Source organism: Camponotus vicinus, unplaced genomic scaffold (assembly GCF_025532165.1).
Source record: "Camponotus vicinus isolate PSW18456_S1 unplaced genomic scaffold, iyCamVici1.0 SCAF_10, whole genome shotgun sequence".
Taxonomy (NCBI): domain Eukaryota; kingdom Metazoa; phylum Arthropoda; class Insecta; order Hymenoptera; family Formicidae; genus Camponotus; species Camponotus vicinus.
The window spans coordinates 3,981,937-4,000,751 of record NW_028141946.1 but is presented as its reverse complement, the minus strand read 5'-3'; the positions used below and the strand labels follow the sequence as shown (position 1 = coordinate 4,000,751).

The window sequence follows — 18,815 nt, the reverse complement described above, 5'->3', positions numbered from 1 at the left end:
CGATATCGAGATCGTCTTCGAGATTTCGATTCCAAAGATTCTCGGATTTGCATAGTTTATGGAGAGAGGAAATGACGGGAGAAATTTAAAATGTATATGAATATAAAATATTTATGGTTAGTTTTATTTAGTTTTATTTTAGTTTTATTTATTTAGTTTTAGTTAGTTATTTTATAGGCCTCTATTTCGAAAAGCAACAATATGGCGTAACCAATCAGCTGTTTGCCGTCCTCTCGGACCAAACAGCTCCTGTCACATTTCCGGAGTAACTCTCTGGCGCGCAGTCGTCGCTCTAGGTTCCATCGCACGCGTCTCGGCTAGAGTCGGCTAGTTCGCGACTTTTGTACGCGGCGGTGGTGCGGGCAGAATCCGCGAAGACAAGAGCGAGATAAGGCTTCCGAGTCGAATGGTCGGCCGATCGCGGATGATTTGTCAGAGATAGTGGTGGCGTGCGCGAGCACCCACCGTCAGCAGGACAGCGCAGCGGGAGGGTTGAGGATCGGCCGACGATAGTGATCTCGGTCGAGAGAGAAAGAAAAAGAGAAAGAGAAAAAGAAAGAAACGGAGAAAGAGAGAGAGAGAAAGAGATAGAGTGAGTGAGCGAATCGACGTGAACCTTGCCACGCTCGCGAACCGGGGAGCCTCGGTGGCGGCGATTTCGGCGGTGGTGGTGAATTTCCGGTACGGTGTCGTGACGACCGCACCGTCCCGAGGACGATCGTCGACGTCCCCGTCGTCGTCGTCGTCGTCCGCGGGCAGAGTGCGGAGGCGGCCTTTTTTCTCTTGATGGCGCGAGTCGACGCGTCAGGGTCGGGGAGCGTGCGTGCCTCGTCGAAGAAGCGCGAGACGGAACGAGCGACGTGAGAGGTGGCCGACGACACGCGCCACCCGAGCCAACGAGCAGGAGCATCGGCCGAGGAAAAACACGACGACGGACGCCCGTACACGCAGGCACACCTACGTACATACATACATACATACATACACACGCACGCACCCGAGTGCGTCACCGCCCATATGTGATGTGTCCCGTGCGTGAGAGCGAATGAGTAATCATGTACTGTCAGGACAAGGGTTCGACCGCCTCCAAGAGCAAAGAGGGTAAGTCGGAGGGCGAGTGCTTCTTTTTTTCCCTTCTTTTTGGCGCGCTTCCTTTTCTCTCGCGCTTCTTCCAATGTCCGTGCTCCGGCTTGTCGTTTCTTCATCGGCTGCTTTTGTGCGCGCATGTGAACCAGGCGAAAAAGAGAGAGAAAGAGAGGGAGGGAGAGAGAGAGAGGGTATATACGAGTATGAATGAGCGAGAGAGAGGTAAAGGGAGTTCCGTTCCGGGATCGTGGAAATGGAAGAAGGACAGGATGACAACGATCGGCAGCGCGACGAGGACGCACAGAGACAAGAGAGGACAGAGAGAGGGAGAGGGAGAGAGATGAAGAGCTTGTGTGCGTGTCAAGTATCTCTTATCGATGGCAGAGGAGAAAGAGAGACAAAGTTGCAGTATGTATCTCGCGCGTGTTCTTGCGCTCGCTTTTTTTCACCCGGCGACTCGAATTCGCACTCGTTGACAGGAATAAACGCGCGCGCTTATCACTTCGAGATGGCATATTCCAATGGCGAGACCGACTGGCTTTTCGAATCGCGCGTTCCTTTTTCCCAAGATACGCGAGAGACGGTCGCGCTCGACGCTTGAAAACCTCGACTGTCAATTTGCCCGTAATTTTATTTCACTCTCTTGTGAAACTACTAATGTCTATTAGTCCGTTGACTCGCGCTGTAACTGTGGTATATGTACATACATTATGTGTGCATAACTATGCTGTATTTAAGTGTTTGAGTGTGTGCTGTGCGCCGTGTACATGTGCCGTACACATATGGCAGTTACAAAGTTTTAATTGCATTAGTCGAGTGCCTCGCGAGTTTGCTTTATGTGACTTATCCCAAGAAGAATAATACAGTTTTTTTTCAGGCTAGTTCAGGAGCAAATTGCTGCGATACTTGAAAAGTACACTCTTGTATATACTTTCACTTTTATAAAAACCGTGTTTATTATCTTTCGTATTATGAATGAATGAATGAATGAATGAATGAATGATATTGATCTGTTTAGGGTAAATTAAAATGTTTCGAGATAAGATTCTGTTTAAATGACAGCTCATTAGGTGTCATTATGTTTTGACAGTTGTATAATAAAAACTATAAATTTTTTACTTTATCATATTGTATCACAGCAAATATATTATTCACTTAGGCTCACAAATATTATCCTTTGTTTCAACTACAAATTGTTTGATAAATTTAGCAAAATTCCTTTTCAACGTTTGCATCGACTATCAGATTTTTATTTGAAACAGAATGAATAATGGATGCATATATATATATGTGTGTGTGTGTGTGTGTGTGTGTGTGTGTTTGTTTGTGCTTCTGGATCTTGATAATGACAATAATAGAGACACATACAAGTATATATATCGCAATCTTCTCAAATGACACTGGGAGAAATATAATAACGTAAGAAATTATGTAATAAAAAGAGATATATATATATATATGTATGTATATATGCTCTTTTTATTACATAATTTCTTACGTTATTATATTCCTCCCAGTGTCATTTGAGAAGATTGCGATATATATTTGTATGTGTCTCTATTATTATCATTATCAAGATCCAGTAGCACATATGCACCTATATATACGTACTATATTCATATATGTATATAGCATAGCACAGCATATGATGTCATCACATGTCATATAATGATCATTGTGTCTAAATTACTCTGATGTTCTTGGCCTTCTATTATGAGATGTCGTGCGCTATCTCAATTTAAGTATATTTGATATTTCAAACTGTTTAAATATTATGCTTCTTGTATGCAGGGCCTGTGACAATGCGAGAAAAAAAAGGCGGTGCTCTCAGCAGAGTACAAAAATTAAAAAAGCGTCTCAGTCATAGTTTTGGACGACTTTGTAAGTATATCTTGTATTTCAAAATAATTGCTTTTATATTAATAAAATATAAAATAGCATTTTCTTGTAAAAATTTAGTTATATCCTCAATTTTTCTGACAGTATTAATAAATATTAATGTCAAATAACTTTTTTTGTAAACCATGATTTTAAATAACAATAATTTTATAGACTTGTTTATTAACATACACATTGTTTTACTGAAATATGAACATTTTTCATAATGCTGAATAAATTTATTAATATGATACAATTATAAATTGTTAATTGTGTCTGTTAAAAATAAATATTATTGTAAAGTATTATTCATTTTTTTTATTATAGCTATATCAAAAGAAGAGGCTGATGATGCAGCAACCAGAGGCCAATTGCCATACAATGGCTATTCTGAGGAGTTCCTAGATCGCTTGGAGCCAAATGGCAACATACCTGTGGATAAAGATCGTCGTTATGGTAAGTTTCATTTGGAAGATTTATAGATACATGTATAATATAATTTGATGTACTCTCAGATTTTCAAATGAATTTTTATAAAAATCTATGTATAATCTTGTATACTTCTATTGCTGTTATTTTAAGAATGTTTTCGGAAATTGGACTGTCATAGAATGGACAGGTGTGGGTGACCATGAGAGAGTGCATCGGCAGCTTTCGGTTTCTAGCGATTCCAAGCTTCTCGATGAAGATATACGGGAAGAAGCTAGGGTAATTCTGCGGCCCCGACGTCCACCACGGCCCAAATCTGAGGTTTTTCTCGGCCCGGATCCACCTAGAAGAACTAAAAGATTCTCCGCTTTTGGGGTAATATGCTCTACACATTTGCTCATTTGTGTAGGCTTATTTTCTAGTAAAATGGTATACATTAATATACATCAATCCTCCATTTTGACTCGACAGGGAGATTCTCCGTTCGGTAAATCCGAGGCTTATATAAAACTGGAGCAGTTGGGAGAGGGATCATACGCCACAGTGTTCAAAGGCTACAGCCACCTCACTAATCAGGTGGTGGCTCTTAAAGAAATTAGACTGCAAGAGGAGGAAGGAGCTCCATTTACTGCCATTCGCGAGGCAAGTCTCCTCAAAGAGTTGAAACATAGCAATATCGTGACTTTGCACGATATTATTCATACTCGCGAGACGCTCACCTTCGTATTCGAATACGTTCACACCGATTTGTCGCAATACATGGAGAGGTATGGAACCGGTAACGGAGGATTAGACCCGCGTAATGTTAAATTGTTTCTTTTTCAATTATTGAGAGGACTGGCGTACTGTCATCGCAGGTAATTACAAATATATAGTGTATAATACCAATGTTTGGTTTGCGATATGCATTGATTAATTTGTGGTACCGAATATCTTTAGGAGAGTCCTGCATAGAGATGTAAAGCCGCAGAATTTATTAATCAGTGAAATAGGAGAACTTAAATTGGCAGACTTTGGATTAGCGAGAGCAAAATCTGTGCCATCGCATACATACTCGCACGAGGTCGTGACCTTATGGTATAGGCCGCCCGACGTTCTCTTAGGTTCCACAGAGTACTCCACCTCGCTCGATATGTGGGGAGTAGGTTGCATATTTGTGGAAATGTTAACTGGTGAACCGACATTCCCAGGTGTACGTTGTACGTACGACCAACTCGATAAGATATTTAAAGTGCTGGGTACACCCACCGAGGAAACTTGGCCGGGTGTCACGCATTTGCCCGGATATAAGGCACATAGACTGTTATTTTATCCACCGCGGAAACTGGGGCTCTCGTTTCCCCGGCTCTATGACATCGCCGAAGGTGATAGTATGGCGTCGTCGCTCCTGCAACTGAATCCTGATCAACGGATAGGAGCGGAAGAAGCGTTAGCACATCCCTATTTCGCTTCTCTTCCTAGGAAATTATACGAATTACCTGACGGTAAGATGTACATATGTTTGCTAGACTGCGGTCTAATGTACTATTATTGTCGAAGTATTTGTCTCACATGTACTATTGATTCTTGTTACAGAAGTGTCGATATTCAGCGTAGAAGGTTGTCACTTGTATACAAACTCGAGGCACGGGTGCGCAGATTCGCGTCACACGACTCTTAAGACTTGAGGTTAAAGCAAACGTTAATGGAGTAAATTATAAGTAAATTCGCAATTTACACATTGAGTGAAATGTTCATTCGTATGAGAGATCCATATGTTCAGATACACATACACAATACACACACACACACACATACACAGGCGCACATGCATTATTCCTACAAGCGTGTTATTCGCTCTCTCTCAGGGCTGCTCTATGATTTTTCACCTTGTTCTTTTCATACGTAATAACAAAAAATATTCTTTTCTCCTTCTTTTCACTTTTTTTTCTCGAGAATATATACGTATCGAGTAAATTAATTAACGACGATAAGTCGTAACTGGTCACACAAGGAAACAAGAAAGTAAAGCTTACGGCTAAAAGTAAAAAAAAAAAGATTTATAAGGATTTGCGCACGCTCGACTTAGAAAGCAAAAGCACGCACGACCCATCCTCGCACTTCGTCCAAATATTAGATTTAGATCGATACCAATCAAAAAGAAAGGAAAAAAATACCATACCGCCGCCCTACGTCCCCCCGGAATCCCAGCCCAAGCCAAATAGGGCGGGCGGTCGCTGGTTAGCAAAACTATTACGAAGTAATTAATTACTTATCTTAGAAAAATTGTGGAAGACCTGTAGCACTCTCTATATAAAACAAACTTTACTGCTGCTGCTTTCGAGCATACGATGTTGGTCGCTAAGACAATTGAAAATATTGATAGATAAAGAATCGTTGTTCGATTTAAAAAAATAATTATTAGATGTGATGATAGCGAATAAGAAATAGGAAGCTTAGGAAGACAGCGAGTCAGTATTAGTCAAGTGCCGTAGTTGCCAACATCGCGAGATGCAGTCAAAGAAACTAAACTGAACGCTCATCGTCGATAGTACCGATGGTAGTGATTTAGATATAAGTGATTATAGCGTTAGATCGTATTTAATATCAATCGAAGTTTCTCGACAATGTCGCAACGTAGCATAAATAATGATAGCGAATCGAGAAGACGAGAGTTACGGGGTAGCGATTTTAGACTCGAAATTTCATTTGTTCAATTCACTGCTAATTATTATCAACGTTAGCCAAATGGTGCTCGAATTATAAAACTGACGTGTTTAATCGACCTCGTACTCGTGACGTAATTATTTAATGAGTATCCGATTTTTTAAAAAGTACCGGATATAAAGTAGCGTTGGCAATAGTAGAAATAGGAAAACGTAAGGGAAAAAATGGCGTTACAGTTCTTCCAAATTTTATCTAAGCTACAATTGACGATTATTGCGCGATAATATTACTCCTTTTCGTAGGTTACATTTATACCGATTTTTCAGCACACTTATTAAAAAAAAAATATAAATATATATATATCAACGAGGTGAAAGTAAAAGAGAGAAGAAGAAATTTCGAAAAGATTTGAGAAACGCTATTACACACTATTATTACCGATATTATTACGTTTATTTCGATAGATTGTAAATAGAATTACTAAATTCACATATTATATATATACATATATATATGTATATATATATCGATGATGCTGGAATAGCTGAATCGAGATAATAAATGTGACTTTGTAATAAATTCAAATGTATGGTACACTCTGGATCCTGTTCATCTTTAACTCGGCAATGGTACTATAGAGCTAGATATGAAATTACTCGTGAATCATATTTCAAATAACAATGAACTACTTTCTGAATTATAAACGTCGAATATTTTTTAAAAATTATACTTTATTTATAAAATGCGCTTAAAGATTTATTTTTACATGTTATGAAAGAAGAATATTAATAAGCTTATATAATAAATGATGTACCATATATATAAACATACACACAACGAAAAAACACTTGAACTTGGAAATGTTACAATACTTTTAATGCGTGATATAGGACACAAAAATGATTTTTTTTTATCGTAATAACACAATATTTTTATTTTCTTAATTTTTTTTCATTATTATATCGAAGACGCATTTTTCATAATTAAATAAATCGTAGTGTCAATATAATTTATTATTTTTACGATGTTATTAAATTATCATTCGAAATATCATCTCTTTTACAAAAATATACGTAATATAAAGTTAAGTTGTTTAGATATTTAAGATTCTGCGTTTTTTATTCTGTCATTTTGTGAAGAACGAGCATTTATAGAGTATATTAAGTAGGATGATGTAATATGAATAAGTATTATATAGTCTTTTTGTTTACGGAATTTCCGTAAATCATTGATTGTATTTTTTTAAAAAGTGGTGCTGAAGTTTTTTACTCTAATGCGAAATTTGTAACAATCTTATTCTATCCTATGGATAGTAATTTGGGTGTTTGTTTCTAAAAAGACATATGTTTAAACATTTAATTGTATATATATTGACACGTGTAAATTCGCAAATCAGTTTACATTAATTTTAATAAGTGTAAAGAGAATAGAAAAAAAATTAAAGATACAGCAACTTTGTAAAAAATTTTTTTACTATATCACACAAATTTTTTACATTTAAATATTTTTTTTAATTAAAAATATATTGATTCTAAATTATTCAAATAATCTATTCTTTTATATACTAAAATGCGAAAAATATAATACTTTAAAAACAATCATATTTCAAGTGCAGAATACGAACTTTCAGATTAGCTTTTACAGTAAGGAAACAATTAATTTCGCATAATGAATATTACGATTCGCATTTTGTATATATAATAATATTTTATCTCTCACATATACACGTGTTTTATGTTGCATCTAAATCTGATATATAATATTGAAATCTATAAGTATGATGTCACAGTTTATGCATTTATTATCTTGTGTCTTATAAGAGAAATATTTTTATCATATTTATCAATAATAAATTCTGGCATCTCCTACCACTGCCGAGTTAAGCATATGCCATACACAAGGTTCGGTTTAATTCTTAAAAAAAAGAACATTATAACACGAAAATTTTTGTATAATTATAACATGTACTTATGTTGCCTCTAAGTGTATCGATTTTGTACGTGTATTTTTCTTCCAGTCTAATTGTACATTTTATTTTGTAATTTTTTTTATAAGGAATCGCGAATATATATCAAAGCCGCTGCGGAATTGTGTAACGAAAAAGATACAAAAAAACCCAGCAAACATGATGACATCTAAAAACGTCTGACGTATATACGTCATTAGAACGTTATTAAGATGTCTTTAGACATCATCATGTTTGCTGGGAAGGGAATTATGTTTTCACATCAACATCTTTTGCGTTCGAAAAAATGGACACTTCGCATCATTGCGAAGGCACGTGATTATTACACACGTGTCTGACATTTAGACCGATTGATCAATTCCGGATTTATTCGGAAGCATCAAGTTGAAGTATTGTGCCTGTGCTACAAATATTTGAAATAATAAAGATACAACTCGCTATTACATTTTACGTATTTCACACTTACTTTCACGTCATGAAATGCATAGCATGATAAAAATCACACAGTCAGAGGATTGACTAGTGTATCAAATTTAAGTTGTATAAAAACTTGACATATACACAAAAAACACTTTTATATTTCATATGAACAAATTTTTAGAAATCTATATCATGTATTCACGAATGTATGCGTGTGCGTGTGTGCGTGAAATGAAAAAAAAAATTTGCACCAATATAAATTACAAAATACTTTAAATAAATAAGATCTCTTTAAAAATCGTGCTACATATGTCACAGTTTGCACAACAAATGCTATTTCAGATTAAATTCTGAAAATTTTAAATAATTAAGATTGGAAGGAGGAAGCGAAATTAACGTGAGAAACAAAATATAGAATATATTAATAATTGCACGATCGATCCTAAATTGTGGATTAAAAATTGAAATGTGTTTAAGAAAAAGAGAGAGTCCGCGATGCGAGAACTTTTATTAACAATAAAATCTGTCAAATTCAAATCTGTTTAAACGTGTCGCGATTGCGCGGCAAACTGTGGCTGTGCGTTCCGAAATTTGCTGCCAGACTTGTTAGAATGAAATATGGACGAGATATTATTAAAGATTGCCCATTCTAAATCAATTTATTATCTATGATCTATGATCTACGAATGAATCTATAAATATAAATAAAGGTAAAGATGAATCATCACGGGTCTAGTCTGATACAAATAAAAACGTAGCAATGGAACGGCATCTATCACGTTTATACATATATGTATGACATCTCGATTTCATATACGTTGTGTGAGATGTGTCCGGATGTCGCATCCATCGAACGTCGTTGGACGATTTCGGCCGTATATCGCGATGCTATTGGTCGGGGATGGAACCCTATCAGTGCTTCGCGGATGCCAACATCTGTGATGTTTCGTTGATCGTGGTGCTACGTGAAGAGGGAAGAGGGACAAGAGGAGAGAGAGGAGGACCAGCGTAGTAAGCGCCGCGGATTGTCATTGTTGTGTTGTGCCTTGCCCGTACCTGCCTGCCAGCGATGCGTTTTACGCATACGCATGATCGCGCTACGGAACATGTCCAGAAACGTTCTCTGCACGCTGCATTTAATTAGTGTAACTTGATACGCGAGCGCGGAGAACGGACGCGACGAATTCTGCTCCAGTGCAGGTAAGAGAGCGCACCCTTTTTTTCCCTTCCCAACGCGATAATTTTGCGACGATATATACATCGCTCCGAAGAGCACTGATGAGGTATTATTAAAGACCGTCGACCCTGAGCAAATTCTCGCGACTATCACCTGAATTTGAAGATAATTCAAGAGCGCTGGTGTTATTGACCGTTTTCTATGCATGGGAAACAATAGCTTCCCATAAGAGTATATATTTGATATATTACACCATATAGAGATAAATATATAAGATGAGCGATAAGATAGGGATGGAATCTATATTAAATCTATATCATATAATATATCATACAATATGCTCTAAATGTGTGATTTGTATTCGGAATAATCGTCAAATCACCGCATTACGTGCACACATGCACGCGTTGTCTTAAACGTTCAAATATTTATATCGAATGACCGAAAAGCGGTCGATAATGTCGGCGTCCTACCTTACCCCCCTCTCTAATGTCTAATTGATAGTCGAGAAAATTTAGTCCCTCGTCAGGACCGGCAGTCGTTTATCGCAATCCCGTCGGTTTGCCCGGAACTTTTTCGATCCGTGGCGTATGATCTTTTCCGCACGATGATTCACATAGCGCTTTCTTGCTGTCCTGCCGTGATTCATATTCGTCCCTCTTTTTCTCTCCTTCTCGTTTCTGGATTTATGGGGAATGGATATAAGGAAATTGCTGTAACGTGCGATGACTTGAAGCGCACGTAGCGCGCGACCCCGTCATCCTCGAGCCTCGTTAAGTAAGTGAGAATCGCTTCTATTTCGTACACAATATACAATTGCTGATATCTTATTCGGTACGTTATTATTCCTCACGCCACAGAGCAGGAACGCGTCTAGGAAATTCGCGTAAACAAACAAAGAATATGGAATAGTACAGAATTCATTAGATTTCTTTGATGGTTCTGGAAATTTTCAACAATACACTTTTAGTATATATGTTGAAATTGTTCTTTTTTTCAAGAAGAAACAATGCTTTTATAATCGATATTATTCTCTCCAATTGGATTAGCTGATTAGACATAATGTTTCACGATAAGAAAAATATTTATAGTAGTGCATTATTATCTCAGTAATGCGACACAGTTATTCAATCATATGTATTTTGCTTCATAACTTTAGAAAAATTTTCCTTTATAATTTTCCTTATATATTTTCAGTAATTATTCCAAAGCAATGTACATTATATACATATTCATATTTTTTCAGATCTGCATAAATATCATGGGTCGTTATACAGGAAAAAAATGTCGCCTTTTGACAATGTTATGGCTGACAGCTCTATTTTTTTTAGTGGAAATTGTAGTTGGTTATGTGACCAATTCAATGGCTTTAATAGCGGACAGTTTTCACATGTTATCAGATGTAGCTGCTTTGGTAGTGGCATTCCTTTCGGTAAAGGTAAGCTTTGAAATTGTCTTTAGTTATATTAAAATATCCAGTCATTAAATCTTTATCAACTTTAATGACTTTATATATCAATAATTTACAAGCTCTTTTACATTGCAGATGTCGCCGAAAAAATGGTCCAAGAACACCTTTGGTTGGGCTAGAGCTGAGGTATTAGGAGCCCTGGTAAATGCTGTGTTCTTGGTTGCTCTATGCTTTAGTATTACTGTAGAGGCATGTAAGAGATTCATCGAGGTAGAAGAAATACACGAAGCCAAACTACTTGTGGCAGTTGGAGCACTTGGTTTGCTGGTGAATGTGATAGGTTTATGTTTATTCCATGGTGAGTCTACCTATTTATATGTCACACAATAAGATTTATTTCTTTTTTATAAAGCTTTAAACGTAAAAATATGTATTTAAAATATGTATAGATACAACATTAAGTTGATTGTAAGATACATATAGATATAATATTAAGTTGATTAAGTTGATGTAGAGATATATGTTCTTGCTTTAAAAATGTTTAATAATACGATATAAAAAGATCCTTATATATAGACAAGAAACTAATATTCATTGATATGAATTTTCTACAAAAGTTTTCATTACTTTGCTGTTAGAATAATATTATTTGAAATGTGATTTTGTATCTTAAGTTTCTTTAATTATTCTTCATATCTAATCATCTAATACCTTAATATCTTACTACCTTAATTATAGTCATGGATAATGATATTTTTCAAGTTTGTACAAAGTGTTTTGTTTAATATATTTTCATAATGTTATCTCTGTTATTATTGATGCTCAAGAGATTTTGTCTTGAATCAAGATAAAAGTTGATTATCTAGTATACATATCCCAAGACGAGGAAAAATATTAATGTAGCAAAATTTGTAATATGAAACTTTTGTAGAGATATGACAAAAGTAAAATTCTTATAAAGTTCTCTTATGAAATGTATTATGAGTTTATACTTTAAGAGATTGTGCAGAAAGATGGTAGTTATATTTGAATTATATAAATGTTAAAAATTCACTGCTCAATAATATCTAATAGATCGATTTCACTATCTAATTAATATATTATTAAATCATAATTGAGTACTCGAAAAACATTTAGCTATTTGAATAAACGAATATCAACAATATTAAAGGAGAAATGTTATTTTATTTATTTTATTAAACAAAGATTGATTCTAGATGTATCAATATTTTCTGTAGTAGTATTTTATATCTATAACAAATAAGGATCAGCTATTGCATCATTTTCCTGTCTGCTTTTAATTAATTGATTAATTAATCTTGGTTTAACCATATCATGCACATTTTATATATAATAGATAAGAGATTAATCTACTTTACTGATATAATCTGCAAATATTTATAACATAATTATAGAACATGGAAGTGCTCATGGTCATTCACATGGTATATCTCGAAGTCATAATAGACTGAGTACTTTAGTAGGTACAGACGACAATGAAAATGACGAGGCTTATAGACCTTCGACACCCCAAGTAAAACGGGCGCATGGTCATACTCACGATGCGAGTCAAATGAACATGCGAGGAGTATTTCTTCATGTACTTTCAGATGCATTGGGATCTGTCATTGTAATTGTGTCTGCCCTCATAGTGTGGCTTACAAAATGGAAATATAGGTGATTATTTTATGTGCGAGTTTTTAATAATTTAATATAAAATTTGTATAATTTCTAAACACTCTTTTATTTCCATAGATTCTATATTGATCCTGCACTGTCGCTTTTATTAGTCATTCTTATTTTGCGTTCAGTGTGGCCGTTACTCCAAGAATCAGCTTTAATTCTATTACAGACTGTGCCAACACACATTCAGGTAATATTTTACTTATATATTGATTTTGTATATAAGTTTAGTGTAAGATCTTAGATGTAATTATATATATAAAATTTGTGAAAATTTATTTGTAGGTTGATGCTATACAGCAGCGTTTACTAGAAAATGTAGACGGAGTATTAGCTGTACACGAGTTCCATGTATGGCAATTAGCCGGTGATCGTATTATAGCCAGTGCGCACATAAGATGTAGAAATCTTTCGGAATATATGAAAATCGCCGAACAAGTTAAGGAATTTTTCCATAATGAGGGTATACACTCTACGACTATTCAACCAGAATTTATTGACGTAAGCAAATATGAAATAATGTTGTATAATATGTATGTGTGTGTGTTATAAAATTTGTAAGAACATTGCAACACAAATTTGCAAGAGACTAAGTAATGAAAATGCATGCAATTTTTTATTACAAGCAAACACAAGTTTGATTTATGTCTCGATAATTGTGAATTTTGACTAAAAAATTGTCTGTTCTGAATCACGCATATGATAGTATTAGAATGTACAAAACTTCTTTCCTTTGTCTAGAGTCAATGATGCGCGAAGTGTACAGTCATTAAACTAACACTATTGTTCACGTGATTCATAAACTTCTTAATCATACATACATATACATTATTACATACTTATATATATATTAGTAATATATAATCTTTTTTATTATTCTAGTATCATTCTAATAGCGAAATTAAAGAGACTCCCACGGAAGATTGCGTGTTGGACTGTCCAAAGACTGATAAGCCGTGCAATCATGCGACGTGTTGTGGTCCTTCCAAACAAGTAAGTGCCACATTTTCCCCTCTGATTTTATCATTTTACGTCATCATGCTTATATTTGCTCGATGCTCTAGTATAATTTGGAGAGTGATACAAATCCTCGATCTGCGTGTCCTAAATCAACGTACCTCGGACGATGCTTAGAAGGAATAAAATCAGAGTCAAATTCGACTATAGATCGCGACAGTTCATCTACTATATCCGACAACATAAATTCTATATTTCATTCATTTGAAAGTATAGTTATCTTCTATTATATTTAAAAAAAATCGTTTTAATGAAATTTTATTTCACTTGAATTATTAAAGATCGCTATCTTATATCAAATTATTAAACTTATCTAATTTCGAAATTCAATATCATATAAAAATGATATATAGTTGGTAAAATTGATATATAGTTAATAATATGTGATCATATAAAAATTGAACACACATAAATTTTTATACCTGTTTGAAATGAGACGAGTGATGCATCGTATTTATTGAAACGTAAATATCATCTATATCACATAATTCCTTCATGTTTTATTACCTTTACCCCGATAAGATGTGTAAATATAAAATTTATAGACTATAACTTATATAATACAGGGTCGTGAAACTCCTTCACCTGGAGAGACACCATATATGTGCAGACAACGTAATAGCCTGGCACGTTCGACAGGTTCTATAGGAGGAACAGAGCAACAAGAAGTGAATGAAATGGAACGCGGACATTTACTATCACTGCCCGTCTCGCATCCCACTTCGTTCCACTCCGTCCAAGTTCCCCATCCTCACGTCAATGCACCAACTGTTTAAGCTCCCTTTGCATTATCAAATATCTACCTCCATAGAAAAATATGCGGCGCGTCACGATTTATTGTACAAATACAATAAATGAGTATAGCTACATAGAATTCATTAGTATCAGCAATTGATGGCAAAGGTTGAATGATTTTTGCATTCGTAACAATTACATCTTGTAATTGATTTTTATATGTTTAAAAATTTCTCTGAAATTTTTGCATATAACGAGCAATCTCTTTCAGCTTCTAATCTTTGCCATCAATTTACTTATAAATAAATAATTAAGATATTTGATAATTAAATGCCAAAGGCATATTAATACCAAATATATTATATGCGTTACATAATGATACAAATAAAATGTCGAAGTTATTCTAGATTTCTTGAGAGAATCCCAGAATTACAAGACGCTTCGAACGTTGAATGCATAATTTATCATAAAAAATATAGAACTTGTAATCTATGTTAAGTATTGTTTAAATCTCACGTATACACACATACACACTTGTACATTGATTTACACTATGGCTTTATAAAAATACCACTTTACAAAATTCCTTATTTATATATATGTAATTTTTATTATATTAATATCATAATACACAGTTTTATAATATAGTACACAAGTTTATAAGCAAGAGTACCAAATCTCTTCATTATACTGTATATTATTTTTTCCATGTAATTTTTACATATTAAGTCTGTATATTTTTTATGTATTTCTTATCGATTTGAACAATTACAAGAAAACTAAAAATTGAATATATCAATTGTTTATGTGTGCCCCATGTAATATTATTTACAGGTAAAGAGTATATCATACATAATGTTAATTTTTTTGTACCCAGGTAGCAAGATGACGTCTTAATGACGTACAATGACGTCATTAAAACGTTATTAAGATGTCATTTGACGTCACTCTGCTACCTGGGTACTTGGATTTTTGACTTTTTTTTATATAAATTCATAACAGTATTATAAAAATTAGAAAATTAAATATTAACTGAGATAAAAGAAAAAAAGAGTTTTTTATTAACAGTTCGTTTGTTTATACTTCTTCTTAAGATACTAAAATAGACATTATGCTAATTATATCAACTTCCTTTTTTTTAGTGTTAATCGTTAGTTTTGTGATAACTGACCTTGTGTATATAACTCAACAGCTTTTTCTTTTTATAAAACTTATTTTTAATGTACAAGTTAATATGAAAATACAAATTAATAATTAACATGAATTTTGTTATTTTCAATGTTTAATAAAATTTATGATAAATTATCTATTTATATTTTCATTACATTGTTAGTATCTAACATTACAACTTTAATATTTATACATTCACGATTCAATATTAGAACACACATTTTTGTAATGTAAAAAATTTGTTATCTACTTATATTAATGTGTTTCAATTCTCTCAAATAATATTTGTAATGTGAATAATATATATAATATAATACATAATAATATACATCTTTTATGCAGTCTATGTCATTTGTTGCGTGATCCAAGGAAGAAAGTTATATACATTAGTGTATACACCAGGTACTCCTGCATTTGCACAGTCTATACCCCATATTACCAGCCCGATAACTTCAAAACGTCCGTTATTTAAGCATACCAGCGGTGAACCTCCGTCGCCCTTTAAAGAAAAAAAAAATTTGTAATGGTATTGTTAAAATTAATTAATGAATAAATACTATATTAATATAAACAAAAGGCAATATATATATAATTCTCTTACAGTGCATGCGTCTTTGCCCGCTTCTCCTCCAGCGCACATGGAATTGCTGTCCAGAACGAAGGATTCGTCGAGTCTCGTCTTACGAAGGGCCGTTTGACAATCATCATGACTCCGTACAGATACATCTACCTCTTTCAAAATTTTTTGATACATCCCGTTAGGTCCAAAAGCGTTCTTTCCCCAGCCCGTTACCCAACATCTTTAAAATATTAATATCGTGAGATTAATCGCTTTATCATGTTACTTGTGGACAGATTATATTGCAAAATTAGAATATATTCTAACGTATTAGCGAATTGTTAGATATAAAAAAGTATAATATAATTGGAATAAAAGTACACAAAAGATCATTATGTATTGATCATTTGTTGATAAAGAAAATTCAAATTAAACAAAGTTATATTTATACAATGACGTTTAATATCACGAAAATATTAATTGTAATACGTGCTTTGCTCCAATCTTTTGTTCAATCGGTGTAGACGGCAAGCATGCTGTATTAATGTTAGGACTAGTTGCAATTGGAGCGGCTGAGCTCAGCTTAAGCACCGCTATATCGTTCGGAATGTTTTTCAAATTATCTGGTAACTGAGAATTATATTGAGGATGCAGAGTAACTTTTGAAATGTTTATAGAAGGCTCGGTAGTAGATTGAGTATCCCAATTGAGTGCGCCCAATTTCGCTTTAATTCCACCGTTTCTGTAACATATTTTGATACAGGAATTAATCTCCTTCTAAAGATTTTCAGAAATTCACGTGTATATTTATTACTTACACGTAACCCGCTACTTTATGAGCGGCGGTAAGGACATACATTGGACTGACAAGTACTCCACCTCCAACGTAATCATTACCGTCAGTTAAAATGGCCACTTGCCAAGGATATGCGCCGCAAGCAGCTTGTCCTGGAGGATGTGGAGTAGATGATATTTTTTGAATACCACAACCATTGTTTGTAGACCCTGCGCAACAATATACTTGTCCGGGGGGGCAAGTTGTTCCCTAAAAATAAATTTTTCTATTATAAAGGATTATACTCTATAAAATGATCAGTATCAAAAATATCGAATAATATATAATTATATATTACAATTGTAATATATAGAATACATTTATATAGAATTTTTATATAGAATTGATAATTATCATTTTTTGTAGATGTATAAACATTTTGATATCAAATTTTTTTATTAATCAACAAATATTACCGTATTTACGATCCTGATGTCAATGCCGCCACCCGAAGGACAATTGGTTCCAGAATAGCACAAACATTGCCCATTATTCACAATACTAGCTGTAAAACAACAGCGTATATGTATATATTTATATATCAGGCAATATTAATTCATAAATTAAAGTTAAATTTAATTAAAGTAAAATCTTTACTTTTAATATTTAGGAATTCTTTGTATTAAATGATACAATTATTTGAGTACTTTTTCATAAATTTCAGTGCTTTTTTCTCAGTATTATTAACAATACTTATTAGACTAATACTTAATAATTTTTATAATTTATTATTTTTTTGATATCATACATCTCTCTCTTGTTATTAATATTATATATTATCTTATAATAATAGTATATATAATAATAGTACATACTTGTTGTCCCTGGACAATAGTACGTACTTGTTGCCCCTGGATAATAGTACGTACTTCTTGCCCTTGGATTAGTCTCAAAAATTATTTGTGCACAAATTATTTGCTGCAACAATTGATACGATAATAAAAACAGTAAGATGTTATTCATTTCGAAAACTTTGAGATCTCCGAAAATTAATTGTACAATCTCTTGTATAAATGATACAACAAATGAAACACGGAGACCGTAACTCACGGATTTATATATGCGTATACATAAATGCGTCGCGATATTATTTCCGTTTCTCCGTAACTTTGAGGGGAACATATTAGACTTCGTGCATCCTGTCAACGAGATATAATGAATGACCTTTCACGTCTCGGTAAAAACGATAATTCTTCGTAACGATATCCGATAAGATATAATCCCCTTCTAAGTTATCATGTGCAAAATATCTGGCACAACATAAAAAAGAGCAAATTGTTTCCGATTATAATTATGTTAGTATGTATATAATAATAACAACGTAGCAAGTGCGCAACTAGCATAATAACGCCTGGTGGTATTCCCAACAGATCGTAACAGCCGTGCGTCCAGAGGTAAAGTGTGGAGAGACAAGGCCATCCCCGTTTCATTGGCAAATAAGCGACGAAGGTCAATAAACATCCATGCGAGCAGATCGAATCACGCACCGCTGATTTCATTCAACGTTATGTGTTAAAAATAAACACATTGTTGTAGAAAACACTATTTCATAAGCGCTGACAAATTATTTCCGAGCCTTGTACTTGACATATATAATGACAAGAGTTATTGCATGAATGATGAATATTACAGCAGAAATATTTCCACAAAATATTCTTTACATATTTTATATATTTTTAATTTTCAAGAATTAAAAATTCTAACAAAGTTTTTAAAAAGTCTAAGAATGTTCTTGTCAACTGGAAAAAGAAAACTAAGAAATTTAAACATATAAGTTTCATCAATTATCAACAAAACATAATA

General features: G+C 33.9%; 3 protein-coding genes across 10 annotated transcripts; 2 read left to right on the top strand and 1 right to left on the bottom strand.

Annotated features, from left to right (window-relative positions):
- The first annotated feature begins 303 nt into the window (after window positions 1-303).
- Eip63e (cyclin dependent kinase Eip63E) lies at window positions 304-8,448 on the top strand. Of its 4 annotated transcripts, none has more exons than XM_083079140.1 (7): window positions 304-1,101; window positions 2,878-2,967; window positions 3,292-3,420; window positions 3,575-3,768; window positions 3,865-4,250; window positions 4,333-4,877; window positions 4,969-8,448. In XM_083079140.1, exons 1-7 carry the CDS (start codon window positions 1,056-1,058, stop codon window positions 5,058-5,060), a joined length of 1,482 nt encoding a protein of 493 aa, XP_082935266.1. In that variant the 5' UTR covers window positions 304-1,055; the 3' UTR covers window positions 5,061-8,448. The 4 variants fall into 4 exon arrangements, with proteins under 4 accessions (XP_082935266.1, XP_082935267.1, XP_082935268.1 ...); XM_083079141.1 differs by lacking the exon at window positions 304-1,101 and adding an exon at window positions 1,135-1,494; XM_083079142.1 differs by lacking the exon at window positions 304-1,101 and adding an exon at window positions 1,515-1,999.
- An 816-nt stretch (window positions 8,449-9,264) lies between these two features.
- Window positions 9,265-15,239, top strand: Znt63c (solute carrier family 30 member 1). 4 transcript variants are annotated; one of them, XM_083079151.1, is made up of 9 exons: window positions 9,265-9,625; window positions 10,309-10,379; window positions 10,849-11,040; window positions 11,149-11,371; window positions 12,429-12,690; window positions 12,769-12,886; window positions 12,982-13,197; window positions 13,579-13,689; window positions 14,280-15,239. In XM_083079151.1, exons 3-9 carry the CDS (start codon window positions 10,864-10,866, stop codon window positions 14,487-14,489), a joined length of 1,317 nt encoding a protein of 438 aa, XP_082935277.1. In that variant the 5' UTR covers window positions 9,265-9,625; window positions 10,309-10,379; window positions 10,849-10,863; the 3' UTR covers window positions 14,490-15,239. The 4 variants fall into 4 exon arrangements, with proteins under 4 accessions (XP_082935277.1, XP_082935278.1, XP_082935279.1 ...); XM_083079153.1 differs by lacking the exon at window positions 9,265-9,625 and adding an exon at window positions 13,761-13,923 and having other exon boundaries at window positions 9,651-10,379; window positions 14,280-14,422; XM_083079152.1 differs by lacking the exon at window positions 10,309-10,379.
- LOC145959955 (inactive CLIP domain-containing serine protease A3-like) lies at window positions 15,036-18,702 on the bottom strand. Of its 2 annotated transcripts, XM_083079158.1 has the most exons (7): window positions 18,063-18,702; window positions 17,828-17,930; window positions 17,429-17,517; window positions 16,996-17,222; window positions 16,671-16,919; window positions 16,220-16,418; window positions 15,036-16,117 (listed from the first exon to the last, which is right to left on the bottom strand). In XM_083079158.1, the coding sequence occupies exons 1-7, from the start codon at window positions 18,132-18,134 to the stop codon at window positions 15,962-15,964; spliced, it is 1,095 nt and encodes a 364-aa protein (XP_082935284.1). In that variant the 5' UTR covers window positions 18,135-18,702; the 3' UTR covers window positions 15,036-15,961. The 2 variants fall into 2 exon arrangements, with proteins under 2 accessions (XP_082935284.1, XP_082935285.1); XM_083079159.1 differs by lacking the exon at window positions 18,063-18,702 and having other exon boundaries at window positions 17,828-18,051.
- Window positions 18,703-18,815: the final 113 nt, after the last annotated feature.

Excerpts from the sequence above, each read along its gene's own strand:
- Eip63e (XM_083079140.1), top strand. The coding sequence starts at position 1,056 with ATGTACTGTCAGGACAAGGGTTCGACCGCCTCCAAGAGCAAAGAGG. Across the intron at positions 1,102-2,877 it reads CGCCTCCAAGAGCAAAGAGG|GGCCTGTGACAATGCGAGAA; the intron begins GTAAGTCGGAGG and ends TCTTGTATGCAG. Across the intron at positions 3,421-3,574 it reads GGATAAAGATCGTCGTTATG|AATGGACAGGTGTGGGTGAC; the intron begins GTAAGTTTCATT and ends GGACTGTCATAG.
- Znt63c (XM_083079152.1), top strand. The coding sequence starts at position 10,864 with ATGGGTCGTTATACAGGAAAAAAATGTCGCCTTTTGACAATGTTATGG. Across the intron at positions 12,887-12,981 it reads CTGTGCCAACACACATTCAG|GTTGATGCTATACAGCAGCG; the intron begins GTAATATTTTAC and ends ATTTATTTGTAG. Across the intron at positions 13,198-13,578 it reads TTCAACCAGAATTTATTGAC|TATCATTCTAATAGCGAAAT; the intron begins GTAAGCAAATAT and ends TTATTATTCTAG.
- LOC145959955 (XM_083079158.1), bottom strand. The coding sequence starts at position 18,134 with ATGTTCCCCTCAAAGTTACGGAGAAACGGAAATAATATCGCGACGCAT. Across the intron at positions 17,518-17,827 it reads CTATTGTCCAGGGACAACAA|CTAGTATTGTGAATAATGGG; the intron begins GTATGTACTATT and ends GTTGTTTTACAG. Across the intron at positions 17,223-17,428 it reads ACATCAGGATCGTAAATACG|GGAACAACTTGCCCCCCCGG; the intron begins GTAATATTTGTT and ends ATTTATTTTTAG.